Consider the following 18,517-nt stretch of genomic DNA (forward strand, 5'->3'; position numbering starts at 1 on the left):
AAAAACACAATTTTTATGAAAAATGGACCAAATGAGATGCAAAAATATAAAATAGCCACACAATACAGCTGGGAACCTGTCAAAGAAGGGACACTTTAATATTAGTACTGCTAACTTGAGCAGCTGACAAAATAAAAGAATCTACACGCATTTCAAGTAATCTATAACTTTGATTATTACAGTTATTTCTTAATTGTAAACCCTCCATGTTTTCTTCCAAAATTGCTATTTATGGAGGGATTATTAGGGGAAGAGCAACATTTTGAGCCAAAAAGGACAGTTGAGAGGTTGGCTATGCCTAATTCTATAAAGCAATTTATTTGCATGTACCTCTCAACCTGTTAATGCAGTAAATCTGAACAAGGCCAAATATATTGGGGAACATATAAATAGTACTAAGAATGTGCATTCCCATTGTAAAGGCAGTTGATGACATCACTTTCGGGCATTTCAAGGTTATAAAGCAAGTTAAATAGTTGGTAATCATATATTGGCAATTTTTTCCAATGATGCCAGATAAATACAATATGGTAACATAACCAAAAATAAAGCAAAAAGTACATAAAATCTTGTTGAATAAGAAATCTTTTCATAGGACATAAATCAAAGTTTATCATTCAGGAAAGGCCTTCCAAGTTTGATGATCCATCTTTTTTCTTTTTTCTTTAGAATGTCATGCCACCCTGTTTTAAATGATCGATTACCAGTTATACGATCAATGATGGTAAATGTAAATTTGGCAGTGGGGTGTTTGGTGGTATGTCTGTATAAAGCATTAGTTAATCGTTGATTCCTTATGTCCCCAAGGTGTTCGGAGATCCTGATGGGGAACTGTCTAGATGTTTGTCCAACATAAAATGCCTGACATGTACATGTGGCTAGGTAAATTATCCAATCTGAACTGCAATTTCCGAAGAATTCGATGTTGTGCATTTGTCCAGAATTTTTGCTGGTAAAGCTAGTGGTTTTAAAGATGTAACTACAAAAACTGCAGTGACCACAAGGAAAGATACCTATGAGTTTGTCCCCTGTGAGTGTCCTCTGAATAAGGGTATCAACATTAGAATTTGTTCTTTTATAATGTGAAAAAAGAGAGCCTAGAGTTTTGCCCTTCCTATATGAGAAATAACATCGTTCCCCTAAATGATCTTCCAAAAGTGGGTGGGAATTGAGAATATTCCAATGTTTGTTGACAATGTTAATCAGATTCCTACTGTTCCTGCCATAAGTTGTAACAAACCTGCATAAATCAGTGTTATTCTCTCTCTGACCAGTATGATACTGTAGAAGGAAATCCCTGGATTGGTTATTACTAAAGTTAACTGCTGAATTGATGATATGTGGAGAATAACCTCTGGACAGAAATCTGTTGCTTAAATCCGCCTGGTATGTTGTAAGATCATCTTTCGAAGAACATATTCTTTTAATCCGCAGAAACTGAGATTTTGGTATATTTTTGATTATATGTTTGGGATGAAAACTTTCTGCATGTAAGAGGGTATTGAATTGTGGAAATTTTCTATACACAGAAGTTTTAAGTGTATTATCAACTTGTCTTGCTAGATGGACATCCAAAAAATGTATTTCCTCCTGGTGATATTCCACAGTAAATTTGATACCCCAGATGTTCCCATTTAGATGTTCAACAAATTCCTAGAGGTATTCTGTACCTCCCTTCCATACTAGCCAGCAGGCGTCCAGGTATCTTCTCCATATATCGATTTCCGGTAAATAAATGTTGTGCATTGGATCATAAATGATGTGTTCTTTAATGTAACCCATAAAAAGATCTGCATAGATTGGTGCAAATGAAGCCCCCATCGCCGTACCTTGAAGTTGCCAGTAACATTCTTGTTGAAAGCAGAACACATTTTTGGTGAGAATGTGTTCAGCCATACATACTAATAAAGTATTCATGCCCAGGGGGTACATGTTAGATTTGTTTAACCAAAACTCCAAGGCCATTAGACCAGCCCAATGTGGAATACTGGTATATAAAGATGATACATCGAGGGTGCACATTAACCAATCTGGATCCAATTGAGATTCTGATACTAATTCAGAATTGGATCTGTTTCAATTTTAGAATGGTTTAATTCATAAAAAAAGATAATTTACAAAAAACCAAAAATTTTCAAAGCAGTTAAAAAAATTTATAATTTGTGGGGGAAATCCCTTTTAAACAAAAGCCTGAATAAGGTATAACATTAAATTGCTTTTTAATACCCAGGTTTCTTTCTATAATATTATCTGCATGGCAACAACAGAAAGGCTTTCAATGTTGGCAATTCTTTAACAGTATGCTTATTAAAGCTTACTTGCATCTTACGATCTCAGACAAGCTTACCTTATGGTCATTAAAGCATTGCTACTTAAACACAGAGCAACAGGCACTTTGAGTAATAAGCATAAATCTGAGTAATAAGCATAAATCAACAGTACAAAAATATGACAGAAACCAGACCGTTCTGCAAAATCAAGGACAGATGAAAAGCCACTGTAGTACTTGTGTCTACCTTGGATGGGGGGGGGGAACACTGCACATTTACACTGCATAACTACTCCTTGCCTTGCTTGGACACATCCAGAGTTACTACATGGGGGAGTGGGGTGCAACAAGTATGTCACAATTTGAAATGTCTCTGGCTGACTGTGATGGCCCTGACACATTTGTCATACCTCTCAACCTTAGAGCAAAAAATCTGGACAAAGCCATACACAGAAGTGGGACAAAGGCCCAAAAATAAGGAAATTTTTTAAATATTGCTCTAATAAACTTAGAAAGATAATAGAATAGGTATTGCATTAGTATGAATTTTCTGAAGGGTATAAAATCTGAAACTCAAATGTCTGTCATTTTCTAACTTCAGTCTTTAGTGATTTGTCACTAATTTGCCAAAAAACACAATTTTATGAAAAATGGACCAAAAATGTGATGCAAAATATAAAATAGCCACACAATACAGCTGGGAACCTGTCAAAGAAGGGACACTTTAATATTAGTACTGCTAACTTGAGCAGCTGACAAAATAAAAGAATCTACATGCATTTCAAGTAATCTACAACTTTGATTATTACAGTTATTTCTTAATTGTAAACCCTCCATGTTTTCTTCCAAAATTGCTATTTTGCGGAGGGATTATTAGGGGGAAGAGCAACATTTTGAGCCAAAATCGGGGACAGTTGAGAGGTTGGCTATGCCTAATTCTATAAAGCAATTTATTTGCATGTACCTCTCAACCTGTTAATGCAGTAAATCTGAACAAGGCCAAATATATTGGGGGAACATATAAATAGTACTAAGAATTGCTCTTGTATAAATTGAGACAGTTGATAGAACAGCTCTTACTTTAACATGCATTTTTCTGAAGATTATGAAGTCTGAAACTCAGTGTATCATTATTTAGTGACTTAATTCCTAAATGATTTGCCAGAAAACTACAAATTTTATGAAGAACAAACCAAAAATAAGAAGCAAAAATGTATTCATTCTTTGAAAATCTGGACAGTTGGGAGGTATATTTCAGCTGGGCCTGTCTGAGTTTGCTGCCCTTCCACCCTGACAAAATCATGGTTGAATGGAGCCTCTGCAGCCATTCCAATGAGCCATTACTTGGCTATTTCACTCCATTTACCATAAACACTAATGTGCATACTGCTTTACTTCTATGATGAGTTGGACTTCATTTGAAAGTTTTATTTTGTATTTTACAGCACAAACACTAAGTCATCTGCTAAACAAAGCAATGCACTCTCACAATGAAAACTTAGCATTAAAACTTGTCTGCCCTTGAAACTCACATTCCTTGAAACAGCACTGAAACCAACATTCAAAGAAAATACATTTTGCCTGTGGCAGATAAAGATTAATTTTGGGCTGTTTTCAAATCATAGGCCTCTTGCATATGAAACATACATGTGCTCTTTGATACACCTTCCTCATTGTACTAAATTATATTCCTTGTACAATACAGTACAGTTGTTACAGGGCGTTTTAAATTTGTTTTGAACATTTTTCCAGTAAGCAATGAAACAAAACGCATGCACCCATAATGGCAAAACTGCCCAGTTCAGAACATTTATCATAAAAGTCTACTCAGACCTCCACAGTCCACCATTATTAGTAAATATGCACAATTCTACAGTCCACCATTATTAGTAAATATGCACAATTCTATAGTCCACCATTATCAGTAAATATGCACAATTCTACAGTCCATTAAAAGTAAATATGCACAATCTCTGAAGAAGTAAAAGTCATCTAAATAATTCCACATTAAAGAAATCTGTAACTAATGAAGAGGTTGCTGCTAGCAAACACCTTTATATTTCATGGTTTCATCAAAAAATAAAGTGTCTGTTGCCCCTCAGGAATAAATTGCCTATATTACATTAAAAATGATAAGCTAGTAATATTGCAAGAGGAAATGGATGGCAAACTGATAACAGACTCATAGTTAGTATCTTCACCAAGGAGAACATTCTCAGCACGGCAGCATCCACCTTGTGGGAGTAGAACCCACAGCCTTCTGCTTCACAAGCAAGTACACAACCTGTTGTGCTTTTATCATGCCAAACCAACTTCACTTAAGCAACACTAAACTTTGTTCCCTGCAGCTCTCAGCTCCTTGTAAAATCTACTCAATACTCAACTGCATCTCAACCCAGCACAAGAAAACTGGAAAAAGCCAAAGTGTATTGGGGTCAAAAGCCCAAAACCAGGGACACATTAAAGATTGCTTGTATAATCTTGGAAAGTTGCTAGAATAAAATGCTGTGTTACCACCATACATTTTACTGCCAAGGTTCCTGAGCAAAACAGTCAGAGCAACATACCACTATGCCAGATCAGCTGCTTTGTAAAAGAGAGGAAGACTGAAACTTAAATGGCTATCATTTAGTGAATTCAGTTCTCACCATAGCTGTCAACCTCTTAGTACAAAACACCTGGACAAACCCAGTAAGGAGGGAATACAGCCCTCAAACATATTCAGTGAATTCAGTTCTTGCCATAGCGGTCAACCTTAGCACAAAAAACCTGGACGAAGCCAATAATGGGGAATACAGTCCCAAAAATAGGGACAAATTTCAAATATTCATCTTATAAACTTAGAAAATTGCTAGAATAAAAGGTTGTGTTACGGTTGTGTTACTATGTATTTTCTGAAGAACATGAAGTTGGAAATTCAAATGCCTGTCAATTTTACTGCTGACAGAACAGAAACAATTTTCAGCAGAGACCCAGGGATTAATACTGCAGACACGTCTTTGTAAAATGACAGGGCACCAGAGCAAATCCACACAAACACAGGGAGGAGATGCAGACTCCACACAGAAGGCACCCCAGCCAAGAATCAAACCAGAAAACCTATAGCTGTGAGGCAACAATACTATCACTGCACCATCAAATATGCAAGGAATTAAACATTCAGAAACCTGAAGTCTGAAATTCAAATGCCTGTCAATTTTATTTAACATTTGTTAATCAGGACAGTCTGCCTTGGAACAAAAAACATTTTCAGCAGAGGCCCAGGAAGAAATAATGCAGACATGTCTTTGTAACATGGGAGGACACAAAAGCAAACCCACACAAACACAGGGAGAAGATACAGACCCCACAATGAAGGCACCCCAGCCAAGAATCAAACCTGAGAACCTGCAGCTGTGAGGCAACAATGTTACCACTGCACCATCAAATATCAAGCATTGCAACATTTACAAACCACAGATATTATGAGGAACAGATCAGATCAAATATGAGGCAAAAATCTGCAATTTTTTTTTACAAATGGTGGTGGGTAGGGAATTCAGGTCTTTAACACCTACATACAAGGCACAGGGTTCAAGCCTGATGTATTCCCTACCACACACACACACACACACACACACACACACACACACACACACACACACACACACACACACACACACACACACACACACACACACACACACACACACCTGTAGTAGCAAACCACAAAAACTAAATATACTGCACTGGGTGCCAAACCATCATTATGAGAGTCCAATCAAGACAAAATGAAGTGTAGAAGAATAAAAATATTTCAATGCATTAGCTAAAAGAGCTTAATATTTAGATGGAAACAAAAACGGTTGTGAGGCATGAAATAATAAATTACTTTTTTTTAAATACATTAATGGAATGCCAGTCAAAATCAAGTATAAGAAAAACAAGTAGCACTCAACTCAAACCACTTCTTGCACTGCAGTTCTAATTATAATATATATTCAGCTTTATTAAAGTAACAAGTAACATGCTGAAAGTAGAAATCTCTGATACCCCCACTTGTAAAAAAGTTCCTTATCCAAAAAAAGACCTGCTGCCTGACATCTACTTGTTTCATGGGAAAAACATGATCAAAGTAAAAAATGAAAAGCAAACAAGAAATAAGCTCAAGATACATTGCTTAAAAGGATTACTGTACAGGTTATGGACCACGCGATTGGCATTCGGTTTATGGGTAAAGCCTGCAGCGATGACTAGAAGTCTCCAAGTGTAATGAGACTCTTAATGTAATTCTGTCCTTTATTACAAATACTGGCATATGCATTTCAATAACCAAGGCTTATACATTATCTAGTTAAGTATTCTCTACATGGCTACAGAAAGGCTTTCAATGTTGGCAATTCTTTAACAGTATGCTTATTAAAGCTTACTTGCATCTTGCAATCTCAGCCAAGCTTACCTGATGGTCATTAAAGTATTGCTACTTAAACACAGAGCAAAATGCACTTTGAGTAATAAGCATAAATCAACAGTACAAAAAATATGACAGAAACCAGACCATTCTGTAAAAATCAAGGACAGATGAAAAGCCACTCTAGTACTTGTGTCTACCTTGGATGGGTGGGATTCTCTGCACATTTACACTGCATAACTACTCCTTGCCTTGCTTTGACACATCCAGAGTCACTACATGGGGAGTGGGGTGCAACAAGTATGGCACAGTTTGAAATGTCTCTGGCTGACTTGTGATGGCCCTGACACATTTGTCATACCTCTCAACCTCAGAGCAAGAAATCTGGACAAAGCCATACAAAGAAATGGGACAGAGGCCCAAAAATAAGGACAATTTTTAAAATATTGCTCTTATAAACTTAAAAAGCTGATAGAGGTCTTGCATTAGTATGAATTTTCTGAATGGTATGAAATCTGAAACTCAAATGTCTGTCATTATTTTCTAACTTCAGTCTTTAATTATTTGTCACTAATTTGCCAAAAAAACACAATTTTATGAAAAATGGACCAAATATGTGATGTAAAAATATAAAATAGCAACACAATACAGCTGGGAACCTGTCAAAGAAGGGACACCTTAATATTAATACTGATAACTTGATCAGCTGACAAAATAAAATAATCTACATGCATTTCTGAAATAAAAGTAATCTGATTATTACAGTTATTTCTTAATTATAAACCCTCCATGTTTTTTTCCAAAATTGCTATTTTGCGGAGGGATCATTAGGGGAAGAGCAACATTTTGAGCCAAAATCAGGGACAGTTGAGAGGTTTGGCTATGCCTAATTCTATAAAGCAATTTATTTGCATGCACCTCTCAACCTGTTAATGCAATAAATCTGGACAAGGCCAAATATATTGGGGGAACATATAAACAGTACTAAAAATTGCTCTTGTATAAACTGGGACAGTTGATAAAACAGGTCTTACTTTAGCATGCATTTTACTGAAGGTTATAAAGTCTGAAACTAGTGTGTCATTATTTAGTGACAATTCCTAAATGATTTGCCAGAAAACCATAAATTTTATGAGGAACAAACCAAAAATAAGAAGCAAAAAATCTATTCATTCTTTGAAAATCTGGACAGTTGGGAGGTATAGTTCAGAAGCAAAAAAATTATTAATTCTTTGAAAATCTGGACAGTTGGGAGGTTTAGTTCAGCTGGGGCTGTCTAAGTTTGCCGCCCTTCCCCCTTACAAAACCATGGTCAAATGGAGCCTCCCCCTGCAGCCAGTCCAATGATCCATTACTTTGCTATTTCACTCCATTTACCATAAACACTAATGTGCATACTGATTTACTTCTATGATGATTTGAACTTCATTTGAAAGTTTTATTTTGCATTTTACAGCACAAACACTAAGACATCTGCTAAACAAACTTGGCATTAAAACTTCTCTGCCCTTGAAACTCACATTCATTGAAACAACATTAAAACCCACATTCAAAGAAAATACATTTTACCCGTGGCAGATAAAAATTAATTCTGGGCTGTTTTCAAATCATAGGCCCCTTGCATATGAAACATACATGTGCTCTTTGATACACCTTCCTATTGCTTTGAACATTTTTCCAGTAAACAATGAAACAAAACTGCCCAATTCAGAACATTTCCATCATAAAAGTCTACTCAAACTTCTACAGTCCACTATTATCATTAAATATGCACAATTCTACAGTCCACCATTATCAGTAAATATGCACAATCTCTGAAGTAGTAAAAAGTCATCTAAATAATTCCACGTTAAATAAATCTGTAATGAAGAGGTTGCTGCTAGCAATCACCTTTATATTTCATGGCTTCATCAAAAAATAAAGTGTCTGATGCCCCTGAGGAATAAATTGCCTAAATTACATTAAAAATAAGCTAGTAATATTGCAATAGGAAATGGATGGCAAACTGATAACAGGCTCATAGTTAGTATCTTAACTTTCAGTACGGCAGCATTCACCCCTTATGGGAGTAGAACCAACAACCTTCTGCATCGAAAGCAAGTACACAACCTGTTGTGCTATTAGCAATGTGAGCCAACTTAGCATAATCAGCACTAAACTTCTCTTCCCCTGCAGCTCTCAGCTCCTTGTAAAATATACGTAATACTCAACTGCATCTCAACTTCGCAGCACAAGAAGTCTGGAAAACGCCAAATTTATTGGGGTGGGTCAAAAGGGCAAAAACCAGGGACACATTAAACATTGCTTGTATAATCCTGGAAAGCTGCTAGAATAAAATGCTGTGTTACCACCATACATTTTACTGCCAAGGTCCCTGTGCAAAAGAGACAGAACAACATACCACTATGCCAAATCACCTGCTTTGTGAAAGAAAAATGCTGTGTTACCACTGTACATTTTACTGCCAAGGTCCCTGTGCAAAACAGTCAAGAGCAACATACCACTACTCCAAATCAGCTGCTTTGTGAAAGAGAGGAAGACTGAAACTTAAATGGCTATCATTTAATGAATTCAGTTCTCACCATAGCTGTCAATCTCTCAGCACAAAACACCTGGACAAACCCAGTAATGAGGGAATACAGCCCTCAAACATAGTCAGTGAATTCAGTTCTTGCCATAGCTGTCAACCTTAGCAAAAAAAACCTGGACAAAGCCAATAACAGGGTATTACAGTCCCAAAAATAAGGACAAATTTCAAATAGTCATCTTATAAACTTAAAAATTGCTATAATAAAAGGTTGTGTTACTATATATTTATTGCTAGAATAAAAAGTTGTTTTACTATGTATTTTCTGAAGAATATGAAGTCTAAAATTCAAATGCCTGTCAATTTTACTTCTGACGGAACAAAAACAATTTTCAGCAGAGGCCCAGGGAGAAATACTGTAGACACATGTCTTTGTAAAATGGCAGGACACCAGAGCGAATCCACACAAACAAAGGGATAAGATGAAGACTCCACACAGAAGGCACCCCAGCCAAGAATCAAACCAGAAAAACCTATAGCTGTGAGGCAACAATACTGCCACTGCACCATCAAATATGTAAGGAAGTAAACATTCAGATACCTGAAGTCTGAAATTCAAATGCCTGTCAATTTGTTAATCAGGACAGTCTGACTTGGAACAAAAAAAAACAATTCTCAGCAGAGGCCCTGGAAGAAATAATGCAGACATGTCTTTGTAACATGGGAGGACACAAAAGCAAACCCACACAAACACAGGGAGAAGATACAGACCCCCCCCCCCCCACAAAAAAGGCACTCCAGCCAAGAATCAAACCCAAGAGCCTGCAATTGTGAGGCAACAATGCTACCACTGCACCATCAAATTTCAAGCATTGCAATATTTAAAAAACACAGATATTATGAGGAATAGATCAGATCAAATATGAGGCAAATATCTGCAATTGTTTTACAAATGGTGGTGGGTAGGGAATTCACACACACACACACACACACACACACACACACACACACACACACACACACACACACACACACACACACACACACACACACACACACACACACACCAAATCCCTGTCTACACACTTACCTGAAGTAAATTCCGTCCATAACTCCAAAGTACATCACCGTAAATCCTGTCCAACATCTGACCCCTATCCAAAAATCCGCGCAAATCCGACTCTGCCGTCGTGAGATCTTCTCCCGATGAGACTCCAATGCAGACCCTGCCCGTTGCGAGATCCTAAATCCCTGACTGCTGACGTTGCAGTCCGACCCCAACGCGTTTCCCCAGCGAGTTCCCAGGACAGTCTATGCAGTTTAAAACTGCATAGACTGCTGGGAGCTCTGTTGTCCATGTTTCCCAATCAGGACTGCTGCTGAGACAATCTACGCATGCTCCACTGTCTCAGCAGCAGTCCGGACTAGTGCGCATGGCGAAGTCCGCAAATTTTTTAATTTTTTATTTTCTATTTATTTCTTTTTAATTTTTTACTTTCAAGTTGAGGGGCTGCAGTCCGGCAGTCCAATAGCACGGGCTGCCCCTGGACAGAGATGTAGTATTGGGATTGATCTTCAGAAATATCAATTCAAACAAAGTATCTGACACTGCAATGGGACTGCAAGAAAAAATATGTCTCTTCTCAGGAGATATTACACTTTATGACATAATGCATATGCACAGTGCAGTGTGAGAAGGATGAAACAAAACTTGATGAAACTTTTCGACGATCTCATATATGACAACTTATGCATTAAAATACAGGAGTGCCAACTTGTGAGACAAAACTAGAGGGAAGACAACACACAGTAAAGGGCAAAAATGCATTCAAATCAAAACTGGAAAGAAACTTTGTTTTTCTTATGTCAAAATTATTTACATGTGAAAAAGTTGTTGCTAGAATGCAATTCAAAAATAATGTTCCTGAGATGCACCAGGGAGGTAGTAACACTAGAAGGAGGATGCTGGTATTCTTCTGTACAGAAAGGTAGTGGACCACCTCAGCAGTACTGCATGCATTTCTGGTGGTGCCATCAATACATCAATGTAGCAGTATAAATAGAATTTTCAGAGAACGGTCACTGATGTGTCACTACATGTGATCTTAGCCAGTGGTATAAGGTCAGTGCCAGCTGCCTTAACAAGAAAAGTTAGTGGCACAACTGTTATCTATGCGAAAAGGAGGACAGTGGTAAATTTCCTAAGGAAACCAAGTGTCAGTAGGAGAGAATCTTTCAGAAAAAAGAACTGTTAATTAACAAGGAGAAGAACATGAAAAGAAGGTGGAAAGATGACTCACAGGGAATCAAGGGGAATATATTTTAATATAATTTTTGCCTCCCAAACCTGTTAGCCATCAAGTCTCAATTTGAGCAGACATTACACTCTCTAAGGGGGGGCATACAGTTAGCTTTGAGGGTGTTTTGTGCTCTCGCAGCATTTTAGCATTGATTTTCTTTCTCTTTTATGACATAACCATGCCTCTGGTGGTGATAATATGAACACTTGAGTGACCACAAGGGCTGCCCACCTACATCACCTTTTTCATGCATGAGTGCATCCTCACATGTGCCAAGAGCTACTACCATCAGTGGATTAAGCAGCCATGCCCATCTCATTATTACCTTCCTGCATCATGACAGACCTGTGCTGTCCAGCTGAGGTTCTGTCATCAGAGCAGTGTTGTGAGCTGGGCAGAAACCAACATCCCTATCTCCAGGATGGGTACACTGCCATCTTCCCTGTCTGCATCATCAGGTGCCTAAGCTGCTAGTCATACTCAAGGCATGTGGGTTATAGCCAGGGCTTTATCCCTCTACACCTCTGGTGCAGGATGAAGTAAGTTTTTACTGGAAGGTTCATGGGTGCATAGAACAGTGTATCAAAAACATGTAGCTGATTCTGCAGAATTGGCAAAACTCCAGGTGGTCATGGGGCATACATGACAATATCTTATGGAAGATGATGAATAAAGTTAATATACATTAGAGTACAATGTTAACTTCCCATAGAGTAGGTAAATGGTGCAATACATTGGTTTAAATGGTCCTTATCTGCTGTTAATTCTGCTAGTTTTATAATACTGGAATAACACATGTAGTGAATGTTACTGTTGGGTCATAGCTACTAACAGTAATGATGATTTTCATCTTTTCTGAAGCCCGAGATGCCTGGAAAAAGAAGTATTTTGACACAAAAAAGGCAACAGCCCCACTAGAGGAAACTCTGAGCAGGTTCAGACAAGACCTTGAGATGCATTATAAAAAGCTAATACAGCACTTGGAGGCAAGAGATGTTAAAAAGCGGTCCCAAAATTTATCTACTGACAGCATTAAGGTATGTTGCTTTTTGTTTCAACTCAGGACTGGTAACTGATAAAAAGTTTGTAATTAGTATCAACCTGCCTGTTTTCTTGAAATTCTATGAACAGGGTTCCTTGCACTACAATAAGTATAGCATTTCACTAAGAACAGATTTCAGCATATCAACAATGACGGTTCATAGTACTGACTTGTGAACTGGGATATTAGCGAAATTCTCCAGCAACACTGGGAAAATGAGAGATGGCATACAAATTTTTAAGCTTGTATGTGAAGTCGGATGTGATGAATAAAGCACTGTAAAAGTCAAGAAACAATAATGATGATGAAGTACATTTATAAAATGTAGTAAAACTATATAGGAAGAAGTTACTAAAGTTGCTGTGGTTTTGGTTCCGACAGTTTGATTTATGGGATGTTACGAACATTTATTATCATGATGAAAACTGAGTAATGGAGGACACTATAGCATGGGTAGGTAGAGCCCCTTTAAGGATTTAGGCGTGAAAGTGAAGGAATGAGTAGGAAGCAGCTAGACAGATCAGCAAAAGTGGTAGCAGAAACCAGATGGGTGAAAGAGTGAATGCAATGGTGGCTTAAGTTTAACAATGAAGACAGAAGTACTGCAGCTACAGAACTATAAATGGTTTCCAGGGAAGTGATATAACATGGAAACCATTTACAGTTCTGTAGCTGCAGCACTGTAGCTACAGAACTGTAAATGGTTTCCAGGGAAATTATATAACATGGATGACATTCTGTTTCAGAGAGATGGGTAGTATTTCCAGGGGTCACCATGTTACATTTGCTTTATTATCATGCTCTATTATACTGAGGCCTTGGGATTTTATGGCAGTTTTGGTGTGGATGAGCACAGAGCTTTTGATATGAACTTTACAAGTTGTATGGGAAATGATTTTTGGGAGACAAATTTATATTTCTCAAAATAAAAAAATAAGTTTGCTGGAATAATTTTAAAGTTAAATTTTTACAAGAGGTCAATGTCAAGTTTCTGACTTTAGTTTTTGGACCTGTTCTATCTTTTTGAATTCTATATAATGTAAACTGCAGACTATGAATTAAGTGAACCTTGGCTGAAGCCAAAATTGCCCACACAGTTGACAGATGTCTATATATAAAATCTGTATTGATAAAGATGGGGCACAGAATGTTGGCTGGAAGAGAAAAGTGACTGAAAAAGCTGGCAAAATTTTGTATTATGCTGATCAGCCATAACTTTTTAATCATTTTGGGGAAAGTAGTCATCTGAAAAGATACACATTGATGACATAACAACATGGGCACACAAGGGAAACGTACTAATGTGATATGTAATTTGTACAAAGACTCTGATAATTTTTTATGCATGCCAGTATTTTGCACAAAATATAGATATCTTTAGAGTGTTTCTTCAGTTAAGATTTATTGTAACAAAATAAGTGAAAGCTCTATAAAAATAGAACACCAATTAGGGACTAGTAAACAGAATTCACTGACCAAACAACAGTTTTTAATATTGTAAATACTGTGATTGTACTTGTACTGTGCTACATTATCCACCATAATCTAAAACTTCACTGTAATTCCTAATGTCAGCCTTGTCAACAAATTTGTCTTGTATATGAACTTAAAAACTTAAAATATGGTTTGTAATCTGTATGAAAACGTTTGCATGGATATCTGTCAATTATCTGGGCAATCTTGCTTCGATTGTGACTGAAAAGGGTCCCAGTGCCAGTCCACCTAGTCAGTCAAAATACATACACAATGGGAGGAGGGGTTGAGTGAGAAGGTGATGGTAGGTACAGGGGATGAACATACTAGAAAAATTGACCAGCAGAATTCTGGTAATGTTTTGGGAGAGACACAGGGAACTATACAAAATAGTCATAAAAATCTGGGTATCTGGATTTAGATGCAAGGTTTTATGGGAAAAGTGTCACTCTTCTTGTGGTGATTTAATAAAGATGTTTATAAAAAAACAAAAGAATGTTGCTGTTGTGGAAAAGAAAGACAAACTATCACAAGAGTGATGTGGCATACAGAAAGAAAGAAAAAATGAAAATATGTGAGTGTTTGTGATGGTGTTGTGGAACGGGTTAGGGAGGCTGACCCTGTTTAACCTGTTAGTGGAATAAAGAAAAGTTTTATAGAGAGGAAAGAAAGGTACAGTGGTAGTCTGTGGATGTGTAGTATAAAGGGCAAGGATTTATCAGAAAGGTGTGTTTTTTTAAGTGTGTGTGTGTGTGTGTGTGTGTGTGTGTGTGTGTGTGTGTGTGTGTGTGTGTGTGTGTGTGTGTGTGTGTGTGTGTGTGTGTGTGTGTGTGTGTGTGTGTGTGTGTGTGTATTATAGGTAGGAGCTTCCTTACAGGCTGGGACGGGTCCTACCACAGGATGCTGTTATGCTCTGTCCTAGTGTAGCACTTATGCTGCAGTAAAACATATTGAAGGAAACAGATGATTTAGTAGGAAGGCCCACACTGTGAGTAGTATTGGGAGGTTAAAAGTGAGAAAAGATGTATGAATTAATATGAATGTGGCTGAAGTATGTGTGGAAGATACTGTTGTTAAAAAGTGAAGAAACCTGTGTACAGGGTTGAGTTTTAGAAATACAGATAGGACAGATGTTAATTAGGAAAACAAACTATCACAGGATGAAAGGGTAGGAAAATAATAACCTAAATTAAATCTAGTTGATGTGACTAAAATACTGAGTATAGGGAATGTGTACGAACAATATTTCCTTTGCTTTCTAAGTTGGAAACTAGACAACTAAGAATTTTCTTTTGGAGTATTACTGACAATAGATTAAACCCAGTCAAATGTGGAATTTTACATTAACTTGCAGAAAAGGGGGCAGTATAGCCAAGATGAGTTCTGTTGCTTTCTGCTTTTTCCCTGTATACTCTATGTTTGCATGTTAACAAATTGTTTTACCTTTGTAACCTTTGTCTTAACCTGAAAAAGGTTGAGTGAGATTAGTGTTCTAGAGGTGGGGAAAATAATGGAATATGAATCTGTCACACCATAATGTCTTATTTATTTGCTGATGAAGATTTAGGTCATTTAACTGAGTATTTGAGGAACCATATGCTCTGTAAAGGAACAGCAGATCAAGGAGAGTCAAGTCTTTCATGACTCAAAGGCTACACACCCATCACCACTGAGAAGCCTATAAGAGATGAGAGGAGAGACCTTACAATCTTTCTGGATAATTGAGGGTCTTGAGACCACTGATCTTTTTAGTTAGGAATCAGTGAGATTTCTCAAGTTGAGTGATATATGTGCCAAAAGGGGTATTTAATTAAATAATGGGTTTGAAAAAAGATGAGCAAAAGAGAATTAAGACTTTTATGGATCTACAGGAGGAGCCTTTGGACATTACTTGAGCCAGACAGAAAGATCTCTGAACTATTGTGGAGACATAGTGATCAAAATATAAAGAGCTATGAACATAGATCGATTACAGCACTGCCTGATTGGAGGACTCTGTTGCCTATATGACATGACGTGTAAATGTTTTGTGTATCAAACTTAGCTATACTACATTGTTTACATGTAGACTGAGACAGGTGTCTTTGCACTGGTTGTTACCATAGACTAACCCATTCTGGAGTAATTATGAGTCATTAGAATAACAGCACCTCCATAAACTTAGATAATCACAGGCCAGGACTGCTGGCTTGAAGTTTGTGAACTAGATGCCATATAACAGTAGTCGCTGTAATTGCTGCATATACCTGATCAGGTACATACCGAAGGGAGAATTGTACTCTATGACTGGTCTGATAATGGCAGAGTACAGTGGGATAGTGCACCTTTTGGACCTAGATGTCATACCCTTACTTATAAATTGTGCAACATAAAAGGATTTCCTCATCACTGTGGCCGCATGATGGTTGAAGGTAAGGCTACTATGTGCGTACCCAGAACCCTGACTTCTGGGTTGACTCTTAGGGATGTATTATCAACAAGGCAATTAGCTGGGATGTTTGACTTCCCAAAGGGTGCAATTATGTATTTCTTATTGAGATTAAGACCATGGCTTTGGCACCATTTGTTAATAAGAGACATGCCTTCTTTCTAGAATGCTAGTGTCTTCAGAGGAGTAATTAATAATCCCCAGCTTGCAATCATCTGCAAACTTAATCAGCCATAAACCTTCAGCATTTGCTTCCACTTCATGGAAAAAAATGTCAAAAGGAGCAGGCCCAGTACCAAGCCCTGGGGGGATTCTGCTAGTGACCAGCCTCTTGGTGTAGGTGGCCTCACCTCTTTTGACCTCCTGTGTCCTATCAGTGAGCCAGTTGGCTATCCAGTGGGTGATAAAAGGGTTTATACCTAATTTAGTGAGCTTGTCTATAATGCCTGAGTGGGGTATTGGATCAAATGCCTTGGCCAGGTTGAGGTAAGCTGTGTGCCCAGTCTTGCCCCATCCATTGCTTTGGTAACCCTCTCAAAGAAGTCCACCAGATTTAATAGGAATGGCCTTCCTTTAACACAGATGAACTGTGATGAATCCAGCATTTGCAGGTTAACTATGTCCTCATCAATCATGTCCATGGTGAGTATTTCAATGCTCTTACATATGAGGCTGGTCAGACATATGGGTCTGTAGTTACCTGGATTGGTGGTTGGACCAACTTTGTGCAAGGGAATGACTGTAGCCATCTTCCATTGTTTTTGTTGTATAGCCAGTTGATATTGTGGCTTGTCTTTTTACTTTGTCTTATTCTGAATATGAGTGGGCACCACTTACTCTATTCAGCTATTAATATGGCTGTACAGGGATTTTGTAAATAGCTCAGCATATGCTATGGTGTATACTGGTATGGGTGCTTGGAATTTAGCCAAGGTGTCACATAGAGAGAGGTTAGATTTAGAATAGTTCCTGAAGGCTTTTACCTTTGTTGGGTCTGCAGATTTAATTTTTATTTCAAGCAATACTGCCTTTTGCTCAGGTCTGATGTGGTGAAAAACATTGCTCCCCCTTGTTTGTGAGTACAAGATCAAGGATGTTTTTACCTCTGGAAGGAGAATGAACTAACTGTCCCATGATGTAGTTTCTGAATGTTGGTTGAAAAGATTTCTATGGAATTTTGAAGAGTTATGTTAACTTTTTCTTTTGTGATACTACAATGAAATGCTTTCAGGAAGTTTTATCAATTATTAATGTGTAATGTTTAGTTTAACTTTTAGTTTGGTTCAGTTTAACATACCTTGGATTCACAGAGCTTGAAGTAGGGCAGCACTGTGTCGAATATCACAGTGGTGTATGGGGGAAGGGGTATTTAGCAAGTTAACATGCTAATTGTCTTTTACAACACAGCTACCCTAGTAAGCCAATCCCATGCTTTTAAACAGGTTTATAAATGGAACAGTGAATTTCTACACTTTATTCTGTTTTTTCAACTACTATTTGGATTGCTTGTTTGTGTGTTTTTAATAAAGAGGATTTGACTTGAACCAGCTTGTGCTTAACTACTTTCATTCAATGATTTATACTTTGAAATGTTTTAAAGAAAGTATTTCTGCCACCTGTTAGGGCGGCCACAGTGGTGCAGTTGGCGTTGCCACCTCACAGCAAGAGGTTCTCTGGTTCGATCCTCGGCTGGGGTGCTTTCTGCGCAGAATCTGCATGTCCTCCCTGTGGTCACGTGGGTTTCCTCCGGGTGCTCCAGTTTCCTCCCACATCCCAAAGACATGCTGTAGGTGGATTGGACACTCTAAATTGGCCCTAGATGTGAGTGTGTGCATGTGTGTACCTTCTGTGGAAGGTTGGGTGTTGGGCTGGCAACTCGACACTGTAAAAACTTCACTGCCAATCATGAGCAGACAGGTGACCTGCTGTGGCAACCCCTAACCGGGAAAAGCTGAAAGAAGAAGAAGAATTTCTGCCACCTGTTATTAGGTGTTTTGTTTTTATGATGTGCCTGAATTCTGGGAATCTTAGATCTTCCACACAGAGAAGTTTCCTCATTATTTATTAATGATGTTTACGAATTGCTAG

General features: G+C 37.8%; 1 protein-coding gene across 1 annotated transcript in view; it reads left to right on the forward strand.

Annotated features, from left to right (window-relative positions):
- Positions 1 to 18,517, forward strand: part of SPATA1 (spermatogenesis associated 1) — a 671,358-nt gene that overhangs the window by 566,797 nt on the left and 86,044 nt on the right. The window contains exon 10 of the mRNA XM_044086829.1: positions 12,348 to 12,523. Within this exon, the coding sequence (XP_043942764.1) occupies positions 12,348 to 12,523 (176 nt within the window). The remainder of the gene's footprint in view (positions 1 to 12,347; positions 12,524 to 18,517) is intronic.

Source organism: Protopterus annectens, chromosome 10.part0, assembly GCF_019279795.1.
Source record: "Protopterus annectens isolate FY-2018-M chromosome 10.part0, PAN1.0, whole genome shotgun sequence".
Lineage (NCBI taxonomy): Eukaryota > Metazoa > Chordata > Ceratodontiformes > Protopteridae > Protopterus > Protopterus annectens.